The 17,759-nt window shown below is 53.6% G+C and overlaps 2 protein-coding genes across 3 annotated transcripts in view; both read right to left on the bottom strand.

Moving 5' to 3' along the window:
• Positions 1–241: 241 nt before the first annotated feature.
• The window catches only part of PIM2 (Pim-2 proto-oncogene, serine/threonine kinase), a 53,518-nt gene continuing 36,000 nt past the window's right edge, over positions 242–17,759 (bottom strand). The window contains exons 2-7 of the mRNA XM_084870654.1: positions 4,844–5,080; positions 4,596–4,705; positions 3,863–3,913; positions 2,038–2,416; positions 1,421–1,597; positions 242–1,324 (exon numbers count right to left, since the gene is read on the bottom strand). Of these exons, the coding sequence (XP_084726780.1) occupies positions 1,161–1,324; positions 1,421–1,597; positions 2,038–2,416; positions 3,863–3,913; positions 4,596–4,705; positions 4,844–4,904 (942 nt within the window). The 5' untranslated portion in view covers positions 4,905–5,080 and the 3' untranslated portion in view covers positions 242–1,160. The remainder of the gene's footprint in view (positions 1,325–1,420; positions 1,598–2,037; positions 2,417–3,862; positions 3,914–4,595; positions 4,706–4,843; positions 5,081–17,759) is intronic.
• OTUD5 (OTU deubiquitinase 5) overlaps positions 8,209–17,759 on the bottom strand; it is a 28,137-nt gene continuing 18,586 nt past the window's right edge. Inside the window, exons 3-9 of one of the 2 annotated variants that reach the window (XM_084870653.1) lie at positions 15,561–15,625; positions 15,317–15,473; positions 15,048–15,196; positions 11,353–11,556; positions 9,780–9,969; positions 9,578–9,691; positions 8,209–9,285 (exon numbers count right to left, since the gene is read on the bottom strand). In XM_084870653.1, the coding sequence (XP_084726779.1) occupies positions 9,164–9,285; positions 9,578–9,691; positions 9,780–9,969; positions 11,353–11,556; positions 15,048–15,196; positions 15,317–15,473; positions 15,561–15,625 (1,001 nt within the window). In that variant the 3' untranslated portion in view covers positions 8,209–9,163. Of the gene's footprint in view, positions 9,286–9,577; positions 9,692–9,779; positions 9,973–11,352; positions 11,557–15,047; positions 15,197–15,316; positions 15,474–15,560; positions 15,626–17,759 lie in introns of both variants that reach the window. The other variant, XM_084870652.1, reaches the window with a different exon arrangement.

The following is a 17,759-nucleotide window of genomic DNA, read 5'->3' on the forward strand; positions in this document are numbered from 1 at the left end:
TCAGGGATATTCCAAACAGCTTCAGTACATGTCCCATGGAGCCCTCCCGCTCTCTGGTCACTACTTAGGAGCTGGGGGAGGGGCGCTGCTGTCAGTAGTTTTGGGCGAATCCCTAGGAGACCTGTAGGATGGCCCCAGAAGACGGGCTTCCCGAGGGCAGAGGCGAGATCACTCCATGTCCCTCTTGGCTCAGCGCGCGCAGCAGATGCTCCACAAACACCACACAACTACAACCGGCCAGTGGTTTGTGATTCTAGTACGTTTATTAAATAGTGGGTGTCCACACATGGCTTTTTAAATAATCCAGGCATGTGGAGAAGGGAGAGGATGACACAGTTGGAGCTCCCTTCCTCCTAATACATAAGTATTTACATTTCAGCAACTGGACAATCCTGGCTCAGAAGGAGGCAGCAAGAATCCAAAAAAAGGTGGAGGGGGAGGCCCTAGGAGAACAAACAACAAAGACTCATTTCCCCCACCCTATCCCCCGAAACCATCCAACCCATCCTAGTGGACTCTGGTGGTGTCCATCTCCCTTCCTTCCCACATCTTGGAAGTAGGGTTTTCTCACCAGAATAAGAGCACTTGGAATAACAGAGTAGGGTCCCTTCACCAAAAAAAGAAGAAGAAGAAGAAGGAAAAAAAAAACAAAAGCCCTGGGGTAACAATAGGGCATCACCTCCCCCAGAATAATCAACCCTGGGCTGAGGTAGGCAAGCAGCTTGACTGAACGTGGAACCTTAACCTAAGCTAGAACACAGTCCCTTGGCTAAAATTAAGAGCTGCTGGCGTATTCCAACAAAAAGCACCCTGCCCAAGTTAGAGCATTTCAACTAAGTTCGTGTGGTGTAGCAGGCAGGAGGTGCCAGTGTGAGGGTTGTAACACGGATTCCAGGGGCTCAGAATGGAATTGACTTCAAACAAACTGTTACTTAGTAAGATGAGAAGCTAGGAAGTGCCCCCCCGCTCCAGAATGAGCAACCACAGATTCCGGGAGGGAGGCCCCTTAACGGGATTGGGATGGGGACTGGGCAGACTTGGCTTGTTTTCTGACCCCTGGTCCCCAATCTCTGACCCTAGTAACACTGGATTTGTAATGACCTGTAAAACCAGATCAACGGATGTCTAATCCCCGTGGCGGTGGCCAGGGGACAACCCAACTAGGGCAGCAGGGACCAGGCCAAAGGGGCGGAACCCCCTTTAGGGGTGTCAGGGGGTGCATCCTCCTCTGGGGTCTGCATCCAGGGATCCACCAGGATCTCCTCCAAGGAGGGTCGAGCAGAAGGTTTGGGGTCCAGGCACCGGCGGATTAGGCCACAACAGTCTGCAGGGCGGAAACACACAGGAAATCGGCAGTTAGTTGGGGTCTAGTCCCTGGGAGGGGCGGGGTCCCCTGGGCTAGGGCTAGTGAGGGCCTCACCTGGGGACACGTGGTCCGGGAAGTGGAGCTCAGCATCCAAAATCTCCTGGTCCCTCTCGAAGGGAATGTCCCCGCACACCATGTCATAGAGGAGGATACCCAGGGACCAGACGGTGGCCGGGAGGGCATGGTACTGGTGGCGAGAGATCCACTCCGGGGGGCTGTACACCCTTGTCCCTGCATGCAAGCCAGAGGTCGTTAGACCATTCTTTGGTATCGCCCTGATTTCCACCCCCGGCCCCTACCCAAGAAGTCTAGTCCTGTCACCACAGTAGCTCTTCAAATATAGCAGCAGGCCTCATCACCAGAGTAAGAGCACTAAAGACAACGGAGTCCCCTCATAGGCGCTTAAAAGTAACGAAGGCTACCCTTACCAGGAAACAGGAACAGGAACCCCCACCAGAATAAAAGCCAGAACAAGGTCAGGGCACCGGGAGAAGATGGGCTTTACCAGAGGTCAAGGCCTCAATATCAAAAATCAAGAACCTTATAAAGTTACAATGCAGGTCAAGGGCGATACCCCAGCACTGGAGATCAAAGGTCAAGAGGCCATCAAGAGGTAAAAATTCATCAAATGTAAAAAAAAGTCTCCCCCCTGAAATGTAGAAAAGCCTTACCATCAAAGTCAGTGTAGGGCTCATCATGAAGCAGGGCACCGGAACCAAAATCAATGAGTTTGATAGACACTCGGCGGAGGTCTATCAGGATGTTCTCATCCTTGATATCGCGATGCACGACCCCCCGGGTGTGGCAGTGCTGCACGGCCGACACCACCTGGGCGAAGAGGCAGCGGCTCCGTTCTTCGCCCAGCGGGCCCTGCTCAGTGATGTAGTCAAAGAGATCCTGGGCCGGCAGAGGCCGCTCAAGGACCAGCATGTAGCCCTCGGGGGTCTCAAACCAGTCGAGCAGGCGGATCACACCGGGGTGCCCACCGTCTGCACCCACCTTCCAGAGCAACGCCACCTCCAGCGGGCATGTGACCGACTCTGTCTCCGACTGTGGGGGCAAACGGGGAGAGAAGGGAACACAGACATTAGACCCGGAGCTCTGAGGCTGACTTCTGGCCTGAACTTAAATCCTAGCCCCTCAGCCCCCCAAGTTCAGTGAATATTTCAAGAGCAGATAAAAGTGTTCCTTTTCATCACCTGCCACTCACAACAGGGACCGGGGATTAAACCTGCAACTGAGGCACAGTGCCCTTGACCAGGAATCAAACCCTGAGACCTTTTGGTCCATGGGCGGAAACTGTAACCACTGAGACACACGGGCCAGGGATAAAAGTGGTTCGTAAAGAAAGACTGTATTAGGGGATATCTTATCTGTTTTGTTCCCTGACATCTCCAAAGAGTTTAGACAGCAGCCTATGCACAGTAGGTGCTCAGTAAGTGTGAAATAGGTGAAAGCACTTTACAGCAGAGCATCTGGCCCAGAGCTAGCACTAAATAAATACCATTACTGTGTAATGGTTTCTGCTTTGCTCACTGACATAGTCAAGCACTAGCTCAGTGCCTGGTAACAGGGGAGGGCTCCATACATAGTATGTGGTCACTAGGTGAAAGCAATTAGTGGAAAGGAGCTGCCACAAACCGAGCTTTCAATAAAGGTAACCTTTCCCCTTAGTGCCTAGAATTGTGCCTGGGACATAGCAGGTACTCAATATACTTTAGTTAAATAGCTGAAAGGGAGCGATGGTAAAGGAACAGACACAAATGAAGAACTCAATGTTATCACGGTATTTTTTCCCCCTGTTACTAAGCATCTAGAACCAGGGTGAATGGAAGTGATTAGTTGGACTTGGAATATTGTAAGCTTTTTATGATTTAGCAAAACCTGGGGCATACCTTGGGGCTCAGTAAAGGGCATTAATGGTACTAGCCACAAAAGCCGCCCCTCTAGAAACCCACGTGGGCCCAAGGACCTGCAGAAGCGGCCTTTCTGCCTGAGAGGGCGCCCTCTGCTGGCCACGCCGCCGATGTGCACAGCTGCAGACAGGTTTTTCTCACGGCGATGAAAATCCCGCTACTGCGCAGGCGCGCCTCCCCAGCTCCCGCCAGGGGGCGCTGCCGCACTTACAACTGGCCCAGACCCGCCCTGCCGTCCGTAGCGCGCTAACGGCACAGAAGCAGCCACCGTCGCCATGGCAACCAGTGACCTCTGGCCCCCCCCTTTCCCACCAGCATGCCCCGCGGGCAGCCCCTGAGGCAACATTTGGAGGGAGGATGAGAGAGGGGGGCTGGAGGGGAGAATCCGGGGCTCTGGGGGGACTGGGGTGAGTCAGAATTGTGTGGAGGTGTAGATGTCACCGCAGGGGAGTAAACACGGGCTGGGAGGAGTGATCTCGTCAGGAGCAGGGCCCAGGGAGGCGAACAAGCCCTAGGGGGCGTCTGAGCCCCTCGCCAGCTATGGCGCCACCAGGTCAGGGAGGGCTCCGAGGATACTCACCAGGGTGGACCAGCCCAGCACGCGATTCCGGGGGATCACTTTGATGGCCACCTGGAAAAGCGGGCTGGGGTTAAGGGGCTGGAAGATGACCCCCAGCTCCTTCTCGGTCCCGAGCCTCATCCTACCTAGTCTTTGTGGCCCCAACCACACCACACCAGGACCCCCAAGGAGCCGGGGACCTCTTCCTGGCCCGCCAAGTCCCCGGGACCAAGTTCACCTCTCCCACCGCCCTCCGCTCTCGGCCCTGAGCTCCGTTCCCAAGCCCAGACCCTCGCAGTCCAGGTTCTCAGCTCCAAATTTCTTCACACCCAAGCGCTCCATCTTCCAAATCCAGCCCCAAGATGCCCGACTGAGTCCCGGGGTCCTGGTCCTCCGGATTCCCAGCCGGAGACCTTGCCTCCCAAATTCCCCAAATCTCAGCTCTGCGCCCCATCTTCACACACATGTACGCGTCCCCCGGACCCCGGGGTCTCGAGTCCTTAGGAAGCCCGATCCCGTCTCCCTCTCCGGCCCTCCCAAATCCCCGCCCCTCCCCCACGCGCCCACCTGAGTCGCCACACACGCACTCACACGGGCGCGGGCTCGGACGCCCCCCTGCGAGCCGGGTGCCGGCTCCTCGGACCTGACCTTACAATATTGTGGGATCGTTCCCAGGCAATCAGGAGCCCAGCCGCCGGCCTCCCGCCCCAGCCGCACGCACACCTGACCCTCCCCGCATCCTCGTGGCGGGTACCTGGAGCCGGTCCGTGATGCGATGTCCTGCGAAGACCGTGCCAAAGCCCCCCTTTCCCAGCAGGGGGCCGAGTCGGTACTCGGCCTCGAACGCTTCCCGATCCTTGCCTCCTACGCAGGCAGAGGCGAGGAAGTCAGGGTGGCCGCGTGCGGAGCCCCGCCGCGAGCCCCCCTCCCCGTCTCCCCCTCCGGGTCGCCCTCCACCGTCTCAGCCCGGCCGGCCTGTAGCGGCAAAGAAGCCTCGCTCACCTGGCGGCGGTGTGGGGGTCACCGGGGCCACCGCAAGCCCCTGAAGAGGTTTGCTCAACATGGAGGAGGCGCTGCGCAGATTGAGCCCGCTGAGCCCGCAGGGCGTCGACGCCCTGGGCAGCGAGGATGGGGAGCCAGGACTTGGGGGCGCCAGGGTGGAAGGCGGAGAAGCCGGTGGCCCAGAAGCGCCCACAGACGGCGCAGTGCTCTGATTCGTCGCGCTCGCCAGCCCCAACGCTACTGAGCCGGGGCACGCGCCTCCCGAGAGAGTCGCTCGGAGCGACGGCCCCGCCCACTTGGCTTTGATCAATCCGGACGCGGCACCTGCTGTACCGCAGCCAATCGGAGCCCGCCCTCATTTGCATACCACCCTCTCCAGGTCTCAAGTACCCCCTTATGCAAATACGCGCCCGGATCTTCCGTGGGGGCGGGGTCTACATGCAAATGAGGGGGCGCGCGCGAAGAGGAAACCGGTTCTGGGAATCCCTATGCAGCAACTGCATTTGTTTTGGTTGTTTTTATATATGTGCGTATACTATATGTATATATAGATAAAAACTTAAAAAAAGCTGCACCCCCTCCTTTCCTAGGAAGCTGGTTTGCTGCTGCCTCAAGATGAGCACGGAGATCAGGCCAGGCCCAGCTCCTAAGAATCTGGGCCAGTGGCTATCCAGAATCCATGGACCATGGGCAAGGGGCCTCTAGGTTAGGCGGCCCATGGCCTCTGCCCCCGAAACTGCAGCCAGGGATCCTGGAAGATCCTGTTCAGCTGCCAGGGAGGGTAAGCCCCTGACCACTACAAGAGCATGCTGGTCAAAGGCAGCATCAGAGAGGCGGCCTGAGGGGCTGTTTTGGAGTTATTTACCTAAGACAGACCTGGTTAAACCCAGCCAGCTCTGAGCCCAGTCAGCAGGTCCAGAATCTGGAAGGGCGGGTGGAGCCGGGGTGGGGGTGGGGGCACAGTTCCTGAGATGTGGGAGCAAGCCAGTGGTGATGGCTTGGGGGGGTGCTCCAGGTGAGAGACAGGGGCTGAGAGGTGGGAAAATACCCTTAGTCACAAATTTGAGAAAAACAGAACCGGGCCTCATGCTGCAGGAAGACAGACATGCACTCCTGAGAGACACACATGGAAGTACCATATGAGATATATACAAACACGTATCATCACATTCATGTAAACTTGTCTTAGACACACATGCAGATGCGCACTGTCACAAAGAGCTACATCCACTGTCAGGCAGCATGCTGCCAGAGTCATGTCCCAGAATGACACAGAGATACAGTCACAGGAAGACAGGCACTCCGGAGACTCACGTAGACCAACATTACCATGTGACAATGACACAGAAATGGCCATCAGACACACCACCAGGACTTGTCACAAAGACACCGGCACCATCAAATGTGCACTGTCACATAAAGACTTGCACTGTCCCAGAGTCTGTCACAGGAAGCCACACAGATGCTCGAGACACACATGCGCTGCTGCAAAGGCAGACATATGCATGTGATAGAACCACACAGATAGGCAGTGTCACAAAACAGACGCAGACAGATCCAGCCACAGACATGCATATACCCACGGGCATATAGCACTGACGTTGTCCAGAAACAGCTGTCCAGAATCCATCACAGGAACACCAATGGACAGCCACCCATCAGAAAGAACCAGATGGCCATCACAGACAGAACCACACAGACATGCACTCAGTCTCAGAAACAGACACAACTGTCATCAGCTGGCACACCTGGAAACAGGCCCTCATCACACACACAACTATCAACACTCCATGAGATGCGCATAAAGACTGGAGCTCACTACAGTAACATATACACAGACAACACCCACAAAGCAAATACACACATGTACTCTCCTTTATTCACCTGACATTCATCAGGGGTCTACTGTAAGCCTCCCAGACCTTGGTGGGAGGCTTACAGTGGGAGATCGATAAGTCAGGCACCATAGCCCTTACCCAGGAAGTTGATAGTACAGTTATTGGGGAAGGAGTAACGACATATTTGGCCCGGCCAGTGTGGCTCAGTGGTTAAGTGTCGACCCAAGAATCAGGAGGTCATGGTTTGATTCCTGGTCAAGGCACATGCCGGGGATGCGGGCTTGATCCCCAGTAGGGGGCATGCAGGAGGCAGCTGATCAATGATTCTCTCTCATCATTGATGTTTCTCTCCCTCTCCCTTTCCCTTCCTCTCTGTGAAATCAATAAAAAGCATATTTTAAAAAGATACATTTGTAGCTAGATGGGAGACTGTGGATGAGGTAACAGAGCTGCTCAGGAGGAGACCCTTACACATCTGGAAAGACAAGGTCTGGGGCTCAGGACAGGAGAAGGGCCAATTCTAGGCATAGGCCCAAGGTAACTGGAGGCAAAAAGAAGTAGGCAGGGGCAAATGGTGCTTACATTTCAACAGAATAAATATCTACCAACATTTGAGCTTTTGGAATGTGCTAGGCACGGTGCCATCATTCATTATGTTGACCATATGCATTCTCTCTCAATGCTCACAACCAGAGGGTGAGACGGCAGACATTAATCACCCCAGTTGTACAAATGGGCCACTTGAAACTCGGAGCCTGTGATATGACCAAGGCCACATGGAAGAAAAAGCTGAGGAAGTGGTCAAACCTCCTCGCCAGCACACACATGCTCGACCAATGATTTCATACATCCCCCGACAGCCACTTGACCAGCCACGCTCTCACCTGTGGGGTTGGGCACACATCCTTCCCCAGGGGCCCCGCTACGGAGGCACAGCAAAAAAGACACGTGGCAAAACCTGGGGCCAGCCATCCTTCTCTGCCTTGGCTTTACCCCCAGGAGGGCCGGGACACAGAACTGTCACAGAACTGGGGGACAGGACAAACAGAAAAGGGTTGAGCCATTCCTCAGCTTCTAAAACCAGCGGGGGAGGTCCCTCTGGTCCCTTCCACTGAACTCATGGGAAGCTTCTACTGTACTTTGCAAATGTTTCCTCATCAAACGATCACAAGAGCAAACATTTGTGGCGAAAGAGGCAGGCAGAGGAGTTGGAAGTTCAGTCCCTGCCCTCAGCTCAGTCCTCTGCTCCCAAACCACCCCAGGAAAGAAGGTGGGCAGAGACTACCTCCTGTGCCAGCGCTGGGCAGCCCGACGGATGGAGCTTTCTCGGCGGTAACCGGTCCAGAGGTGGCTTAGTAAGCAGGGAGTCAAACAGGAACAAACGGCGCCCCAGAGAGACCCTCTTGGAGAGTGCGTGGCCTTCAGAGGTCAAGCCGAAGCCTGTCTCCACACTGGCTCTGCCCAGAGACCACCCCCGCCACCACACACCCACACTCTGCCCCACACAGAATAGAGGCGCTCCAGGGAAACTGACATTTGGTTTTATTGTGCCAAGGACATTACAGATGGCGGATCTTGTCAACACCTGCAGGGCACGCGTGCCCCATCTGCCAAGGCTGCTCCCACTCCCCACACTCAGATCCTGAGTGGCGGCTATCATCCTCAGAGGTGCCCCCAGCCCAAGATCGCAGGGACTGGCGGCGGTGGAAGCAATAGGAATGCAGTGAGGTCAGAGTTTCATTGTCCGAAGCCCGTGGGACACCTGCTACCCTTGGCCCCCTACTCCGCCCTGGCTCGTACTCAGACCCCGCCCATCTCCACGGAGCTGGGGGGCCAGAGACGGCGGCACGTCCCTGTGCGCCCTCTGTGCCCCCCTGCCTGCCTGCCTGCCCCCAGACCGGAGAGATGCCACCTTCATAGAGTCAATGCTGTTATCTACGTCATTTGTGACTGGTTAATTTTATAAGATAAAAGTACATTTTAATAAAGAAAAAAATTCAACATTGAAGGCTCAGACATTCTTAGGGTTCTGGGAAGGGGGACCCCCGTTTCTTCCTCCCACTTTCCCTGGCATAGTCGTAGAGGTGGGGGGACAAGGTCTGCTGAACTCGGGAGGAATGGGGGGTCAGGGAGGCTTTCCTTTGTCTGAATGTCTCTCCTCGGGGCTGCCTGGCTGCCAGTTGCGGTCTCTGTGCCTCTCGCCTACCTTCGGCACCCTTGCCCGAGTCCCCTGTGGGTTGCAGGGATGGTGCTGTGCGGGGGGCAGCAGGGCACGTCAGCTGGGGAAGAGACAATGATGGCGGCAGCAGCAGCGGCAGCGAAGAGAGAGGTGCAGGGATGGGCCGGCAGAGGGAGGTGGGGAGGAGGAGAGGAGGTGAGAGAGGGGAGGAAGACGGCAAGAAGGAAGAAAGCCAGAGGTGAGGCGGCACCGGAGGGCAGGAGTGGTGGGGTTGGGAGACGGTTTCCAGTCTCTGGGTCTCCATCAACTCTTGTCGGGCGGCGGATCTCTGTGCACTTTGTTTTTCTTCATACTGTCTAGGTATTCCTGTTGGGACACTGCCAGCACCGAAGCCAGGATCTCGTCGTCATCCCAGTCATTCAGACCTGTGGGTCAGGAAGAAGGGAGAAAAGATGATGGAGCGCCTTTTCCTCGGCGCTCACTGACCCCTGACCCCACAAATAGCCCATCCAGGCCCCTCTCGCTCCCATGAGAAGGCTCCTCTGGGCCTATAAAGCCCGCTTAGAACCCCCATGGGACAGATCTCTTGGGCCTAAAGGATTCTCTTCTCTTACGGAGTTGGCCAGAGGCTCCAGAGCCACCCCCCAGAGACCCACTGCTCCTCCCATCTCTCCCCAGCTCCCGGCTGGCCCTGGCTCCTGGCCAGAGGCGGCTTACCGAAGGCAGAGGGGGACATCTGCTGAATGAGGGCCCGGCACTCCAGAGCAGGGTAGAGGGACACGAGGGGGGAAGTCGCTGGGTCGGCCCCTGTTGAGAACTGGCTGCTTGTACCTGGGGCAGATGGACAGTCAGAGACAGGGCCCGGGACTGAGGCGGCACCTCCTAAGCCCTGCATGCTCCCTGTCAGCACGCCACTGACCTGGTGCACAGGGTGAAGGAGGTTTGGCAAGAGCTAAGACAGTGCTTGGGGAAGGGGGCTTCATGCCCAGCTCGGCATGCAGTTCAGGGTGCTCAGGTGACCGCTGCCGCGGGGACCGGCTAGTCCACTCCTCCAGGCCACTGGAGGCGGCTGCTGTGGCGGAAGTGCATGTGGCACTGGCTTTCCGGGGCTGCTGTGGAAAGGAAGGAGTAAGAGGTAAGAACCTACAACAGCCTCAGCCTTCCTCTGCCCCATCCCCGGGAGTCCCGGCTGCGACACAGCTACATGGGTCACCATCACTCCCAGTCACGCAATGGACCCGAGGATGGAGGGAAGCTCCTTAACCCTCCTCACGCCCTCACAGCCAGCTTCAAAACAGACCCAGAGTGCCTCCCAACTCTCCCCCCTTCTTGCCTGTGCCACCTGAACTACTGTAGCAGCCTCCTCCGCACTGGTCCCCTGTTCTACCCTTGCCCTCAGACTGCGTCCTGCAACCTGTGAAACCCTAAGTCAGATCCTAATCCGCCTTTGCTCACAGCCCTCCATGAGTCTGCTTCGCTCAGAACAAGCCCAAGTCCTCACCACAGCCCATGGGTCCCTTCCCAATCTGGCCTCACTGCCCCTCTGACTTCCGTCCTGCCACGCTGGCCTCCGGCCGCTCCGAACCCCAGCAGGCGTGTGCTGCCTCAGGGCCTCTGCTCTAGCTGGTCCTCTCTCTGCTTGGGCACATGCCCTTAGCTACTGCCCTCACCTATGGCTAGTGTTTGCTCAATCTCCCCTGTCCTGGGGCCCGCTATGCCCACACTAGTTAATACTGTGAACTCCCAGCCCCACTTATTCCCTTTTCTCTGTTTTTTCCATCCATACCACCTCTACACCAATGTATTCATCATGTTTGCTGTTTATTTTGTCCCACTCTTGCAAAAATGCAAGCATTACAAGGACAGGACGTGGGCCTGCCTGGCTCACCAGTGCACCTCTGTACACCCAGAACAGTACAGGCATAGACCTACAATAAATATTTGTTGAACAACTAACTCAGCGCTTGCCAACATCTACAATCACGCTAAACTCTTTGTGATTCCTCAGATGTCTGTATATCCTGTCCTGTCCCTGCCCTGACATGTTCAACCGTCCTGTGTGAATACTAACTGGAGCCCCATCTCCACTGGCCTCCTACCCACGGTCAGGGGCCCCACTGATGCCTCCGTTTCCCTCAATGGACAGGGGACCGCTGAGGGCGGAGCGGGCTGGACCTGATTTTATATTCTCAGCACAGAGCCTGGTGCACAAGGACATTCAACAAAAGCTTGTCCCTCTCAAACTATCCACCCATCCTGTATTCCACCACCGGTCACTGCTCTCCCGCTCTCACTCCTTAAGAGCTTGTCCTGCACAGATGTTGAGAGTTCTAAGGCACAGTGCCAAGACCAAGGCCAAGATGAGGTACAGATAGGATTGGGAGCTTCCTTCTCTCCCAGATGCCAAAACTGCGTCATTTTCTGCCTGTTTGGGGCAGAGCTGGAGAAGAAATGGCTTCTTGGCCAGGCCAGGGACAGAGCCTGGGACCTACCTGGCTGGAGCTGCGGACCTGGCGGGCCTGCTTTTCCTGATCCCGCAGCCACTGCAGGTAGGATTCTCGAGCCACCTGCTCTTCAATAGCCTCGTTCGTGGCCTCCCAGTCCGTGGCTCGCTTCTTGTCTTCTAGCATCTGCTGTTCGATCCAGGACTCCTCCGATGTCTTTATGGCACTCTTCATCAGGGACTGCTCTGCAAACTGCAAAGGCGGGAGGAACAAGGAAGTGGGGTGACACTGAACCCGGGCCAGCAGCTGGATCTGGCCCAGGGAGGTAGGCCCACAGGCCCAGAAAGAGGAGAGAGGAAGGCAGGTACTCTTACTAAGCACCCCCTGGGCAGGGTGCCTGTCCACCAGGGACTGGGGAGAAGCAGGCTTGGGTGGTGGGACTAGTAGTTCCAAACTCCTGTACTCAGAAGCCCTGCTCCCAACCCCAAGACAACTCAAGTGAAGTACTCAGTCTCGGGCAACCAGATGGCCTCCAGCCCAGGCTGGAGTTTAAAGAAGCCTTACCCAGTGAGGGCAGTTTCCCAATGTGGAGGCCTTCCTCATCTATGCTCAGATGGCACAAGGAGGAAAGATCCCCTGAGAGTTAGCTGTCTGTGCACAGGGTGGAGGGAGTAGTCAGCTATTAAGGGGACGAGGAGGAGTATTAGCATGACGTGAGGTGCTATGAGATGTGGGACACTGTCTGAGTGCTCTTTGTTAAGACTGTGAGATGCAACTGCGTTTTAAAAACCAAAATAATAAAAAATATCAGAGCATATCCCAGGGAGTAAAGGTGAGTATTGCTTAGCAAAATTCTAACATTATTTTAATAGACATATACTGCACACCAATGTGTGTGTGCACAAAGTAATGATGTGAAATATAATTTTTTACCTATGGATAATAGTCTAAAAAGTATCTGAAATTCTCTATTAGAATAAGACAATTTGCCGAAACCGGTTTGATAGAGCGTCGGCCTGCAGACTGAAAGGTCCCAGGTTCAATTCCGGTCAAGGGCATGTACCTTGGTTGCGGGCACATCCCCAGTGGGGGGTGTGCAAGAGGCAGCTGATTGATGATTCTCTCTCATCGATGTTTCTAACTCTCTATCCCTCTCTCTAAAAAACAAAAAAATCAATAAAATATATATATTTTTTAAAAGAATAAGACAATTTAAAAACGGGCAAAAAATCTTAACACACAATTTCATATTCACATGCAAAGATGCTCAATACCATTTGTCACTAGAAAATTGAAAAGTTTAAAACAAAGCAGTACTGATCAGCTAGTGCTTTCATACAGATATGGATAGGTATACATAGAAATATTTCTGGATATATGTATACGCACAGGTTAGTATACACATATGTATCTCCTTACTCAGTCATCTGGAAGGGCCTAGAAGGAAGGACACCCGAGTACTGAGGAGCGCACTCAGCACCCAGACGGTGCCTTCCAAGAACATTCCAATAAATGGAACCAGGGCCCCTGGGAGAAATGGCTGTTCTAAGTCCAGGGAAGGAAATAGACAAGCTGAGCCTAGAATACTTTTAGTACCAGAAAGTAAGGGAGTGCGAAAAACAAAACAACACCACACACACACAAAAACAAACACACACACCCCCCACCACAATGATGGGAGTATGTCTAAGAGACAGGAACCAACTAAGAGAGCTTCCAATAGCTAAAACTGAAACAATCTGAGCATCAAAATAAAAAGAGCATTGGATTATAACCCTAAGTATAAAATAAATATCCGAGTCATATTGGTATAAGCAAATGGCTGAATAAATGGAGGACAAGAGACAAATCTCCCTTGCAAGAATTCCAATAATTTATGTGAATATATTGCCCTCAAGGAGATGGAGCACAACAGCCACTTCTTTTTTTTTTCTTTAAAAAATATTTTTAATTTATTGATTTTAGAGGGAGAGGGAGAGAGAAACATCTTATTTATGTATTCATTGGCTGACTCCTGTATGTGTCCTGACCGGGGATGTCCGTGCAACCTTGACCTGTCAGGCAGATGCTCTAATCAACTGAGCTGCCTGGCCAGGGCAACACCCACTTCTTAAATGTAGTTTGCCTACAATGAGTTCCTTCCAAACAGTGCAAAGTAGAAAAGGGAGTGAAGGGAAGGGAGGAGTGATTTCATGGTGGAGAAAACCTAACAAACACTACTGCTGGCAAGAACAAATCGCAAATCATGTTCACAGTACATACTGTTGATATGATGTGATGAGAATGGCCCTTCACTATTGTGATCTTCCTTCCTGCAACCTGTAACCCCAGTCTAATCATGAGAAAAACAACAAATTCCAAAAGACAGACATCCTACAGTATACCTGACCAGTACTCCTCAAAACTGTCAAGGCCATCAAAAACATGAAAGGGTGAGAAACCTTTACAGACAAAGGAGCCTGAAGAGACATGATGACTTTAGCTAATAATGTGCCAATACTGGTTCACATATTGTAACAAAGGAGTCACAGTCATGATAGGTTAGTAGCAAAACTGTGTGTGGGGAGGAGGGGTGCAGGGAACTCCGAACTATCTTCCTTGGTTTTTCTGTAAGCTTAAGGCCTTCATATTTTTGTAAAAAGGGAAAAAAAAAAGCGATCAAATAAGAAAATCTTAAATGCAGTGTTATGTGAAACAAGACATTGAAAAAACTATATACTGTATAATTCCAAGTAGATGACATTCTAGAAAAGGTGAAATGATAGAGTCTGTAAACAGATCGAAAACAAAAACACGGAAATCCAGAGACACTGTCACAGTCAAGGAGCCAAAGGAGACATGACAACTAAGTGTAATATGATCCTGGAACAGATAAGATCATTAGGGAAAAACTGAGGTATTCTGTATCAAGTATGGCCTTTAGTTAATCTATCAATATTGGCTCCTTAACTGTGACACATGTACTATGCTAATAAGATGTTAATCATAGTTGGGTATATGGGAATTCTCTGAGCGTAATAATTCTGCTAAAATCGAAGCGTGTTCTAAAATTAAAAGTGTATTTAAAAACCAAAACAAAAAAACCCCTGATGTTGGAGGGTGTGTTGGTGTTAGGGTGTGTGTTCCTAAAATGAAGCAGGAGCACTTTCTGTTTGTAGGAAGTGAAACCTGAATAGGAGATATCAAAACCCCCAGCAGGCGAATATTTATGAACGAGAATGAGAATCTGCCAGTGTGTGCTGGGAGTGTACTGCCACCATCTGAGCACCTCGTAGGCACCAGGCCCAGCGCTAGGCGTTGTCTGAATCAGCCAAGCTGCTAGCCCAAATGACTTGTGAATCTGCCCTCGGTCCCACAGCCAGGAAGCGTTGGGACCAGGCCTGAACTCCAAGTCTCCGTAAGCACAGATGTCTATAACTGCCGGGTTTCAGAGGAGGACCCATGTGGGGACTTAGACACCCAGACCAAGCCCTAGCTCATGGTTCCTAATATGACTCCGTATCCCAAAATGCCAACCCTCCGTAGACACAAAGATGGGTGAGCAGCTCAGACAGACAGACAGACCACAGAGTGAGCCCTGAGAGATGTCCTTGGGTGACTCCCTGATTTCACAGAGGTGAGACTCAGAGGCCACTCAGAGAGGGGACAGGGCATTTTTGTGGGCTAGGAGCAAAACGGAGACCCAAACAAAGGTTTCTGGCCTCGAAATCCAACAGCCATCTTGGGCATGGTGACATACTTACCCCCGGCTTGAATGACGGCAGGCCCAGCCCCACGCCAATGGTGGCCTTGTTGGGATTCACCACTGAATTGTAGTGGATATTCCGGTGGTAGCTGACACGGATGGGTTCGTCCTCATTTTGGTGGATCCCATGGAATGTGTTGATGGGTTCTGCAGAAAAGAGAAGGAAGTAGCATCCACAGGGGGCGTGGCGTGGCGTGGCGTGGCAGGGTGGGGTGGGCAGGCTCAGACCAGGTCCATCAGTCGCTCACCTACCCACCACAGAAGTACCTGTGCTATACTGATACACCTCCACAGGCCGGTTGTACATCTCCGCCATGGCCTGCATCTCAATGTGGTTGCCATGGCAGTTGTTTTTCCGTTTCCGGTTGATATAGGTAGTGAAGTCCTCCGTGACATAGTTGGAGAAGTAGTCCGCGTTCTTCATCTGCACAACAGATCAGAGGGTCGAGCTCAGTGTGGGGAGGAGATCCTCCCGCTCTGCCCCTACCCCGAGGTCTCCACGAAGTCTCACCAGATAGTCCATGCAGTGCTTTCGTACAACCTCATGCATGTCCTGGTCTCCGTACACCTGGTCAGCTGTGGAGGCAGAAGGAAGGAGAAGCTGGGATTAGAACTGGCAGCAGAGAAGAGTTCTAGGTCACAGGACATCCTTGGGGTGAAGAGCTCGGGGCCGGGGTAACTTCCTTTCTGACCCCAGGGCCCGGAGAGTTCTTGGCCTTGTGGGCTGGACGGCATCATGGAACAAAAGGCAAACATGGACAGTTTTGAACAAGAGTACAGGCGAGAGGGACACAACCACAGGCCTCTCATGCAGATGGCTAGGGCTTGGATGGCTGCTCAGACTGGTCAACAAACATTTCAGTCCCCTAAGTGGCTCGAAGCACTATCCACTCCACACCCCCACCTTCACTCTTCACATGAGGAAGCAGGCTCAGGGAGTTTGTGGCTTGACCAAGTTCACACAGAAAGTCAGTGTGCGGCCAATTCAAGTCTAGAATTCAGTAGTGTACCTAACTTCCTGGAGTCAGCACGGCCTTTGTAGGTTTAAAAAAAAAAAAGAAAGAGGAAAAGGAAAACAGCTGGGCTCTAAGCCCAGTTCTGCCAAGCACTAGTGCTAAATGACCAGAGGCAAGTGACCCAAGTGTTCCGAGCCTCACCTGCCTCACGTGTAAAACAGGAACGAGCTGGATAGCTCCTTGGCAGGACTTCTGGTGAGATTAATGAGATAGTGGGTGTAACGTGACCAGCACTGGGCTCAAGACGGAGCAGTCCCTCAGTAAATCAGAGGCCCCTTCCCCAGGGCCTAACGGCGGGGGCTATGAAGGTGACAGAGCTTAGTAACAGCCTGCCCCTGCCCACCAGAAGCACACAGTCTAGTAAGAGAGAGAAGGTACACATGCACCTAACTTTGGCAGCCTGTGCTCCGAATGGCTCAGGCACCATGGAGTTTTAGTCCAATCTTCACATTCCTTCCCTCATTCAGGACACCCCATCCGTACTGCTGGACTGGCTACCTACCCAACACCAATATGTTCTTTAATAGCTCCCCACTCTCCTGGACACCTCCAGCTCCAGGTTTACCAGATATGTGTACAGAAGCCATCTGCCGGATCACACGGGGCTCCTACTGAGGGCAATTCTCATTCAAGTCTCTTCCCAGCCCAGGGCCCAATACAGCTCAGGGAACTGGGAAGTCTGCTGAGGGCAGGAACAAGCTCAGGGAGCCGAGTCTTCTCCCCGGGAAACTAAGGTGGGCTTGAAGATGAGGCCACATTTCATCCCCTAAGATGAAGAGGGAATTTCCCTTTGTCTCCCCAGAGGACCACTGCTCTGCTGGGATCTCCCTGGGGCAGGGGCAGAAGCCTTCCATGACAGCCAGGCTACCTCGGTGAAGAAGCGCCAGAAGAACGCCTCGCTGCCCTCCCCTGCTGGTTCTGTGAGATAGGAGAGAAAGCCTGCTCTGAGATAGAATGCAGGGGCCCAGGCCTGGAGGTGTGCAGGGACCTGAGGGTGAGGGGGATATGGGGCGTGAAGGCGGGAAGGGATAGCCCCATCACTGATGTAAACAAGGATGTGGGTTCTGTGGCTACACTCTGCCCCGCCCCCCCAGTGGCACTTCCAGCAAGTCACATGTCCTGCGCACCGGCTGGGGGCCCCCTGCTGCTGCCTTTCTTAGAAGCCAGGACCACAGAGCCCACTGTGGCTGCCTGCCTGCCAGAGCTGCTTGACAAGCTATTTCTGTAGGATGGGCCTGGGTGCGGAGGAGGCAGTGCTGTGGGCAGCTGCAGTAAACAGGAACTGAGATGGGAGGGAAGGGGTTAAGCGGAGACTGGCCTGCCAGGCTCGGGGAGATGGCTGAGCTGTTTCTAGGGAAGGGTCAGTCGGCATTTCCGGCCTAATAGACACATGGACCTGAGCTCCATGCCGGATGCAAGAAAACACAGGAAAACGAGGGAGATTGTGGGACAGGGACGGGACCCTCAAGGGGAAGAACCCCTTGAGGGTCCCCGCATTTCCCTGCCACTGACCCCTTTGTGGGCAGAGGGCTCTGCTGCCTCCCGGCTGTGTGGTACTGGACAAGGCCCTTAACCTCTCTGGGCTGCAGTAGCCTCATCTGAAGGTGGAGAGAGTACTCCTCTTCCTCTCACGGGCGCTGTCAAGACCTCTGAGGCATAGGAGGTGTTCCAGAGACGGGCTTCATTTGTCATGA

Source organism: Pipistrellus hanaki, assembly GCF_964339955.1.
Source record: "Pipistrellus hanaki genome assembly, chromosome: X".
Taxonomy (NCBI): Eukaryota; Metazoa; Chordata; class Mammalia; order Chiroptera; family Vespertilionidae; genus Pipistrellus; species Pipistrellus hanaki.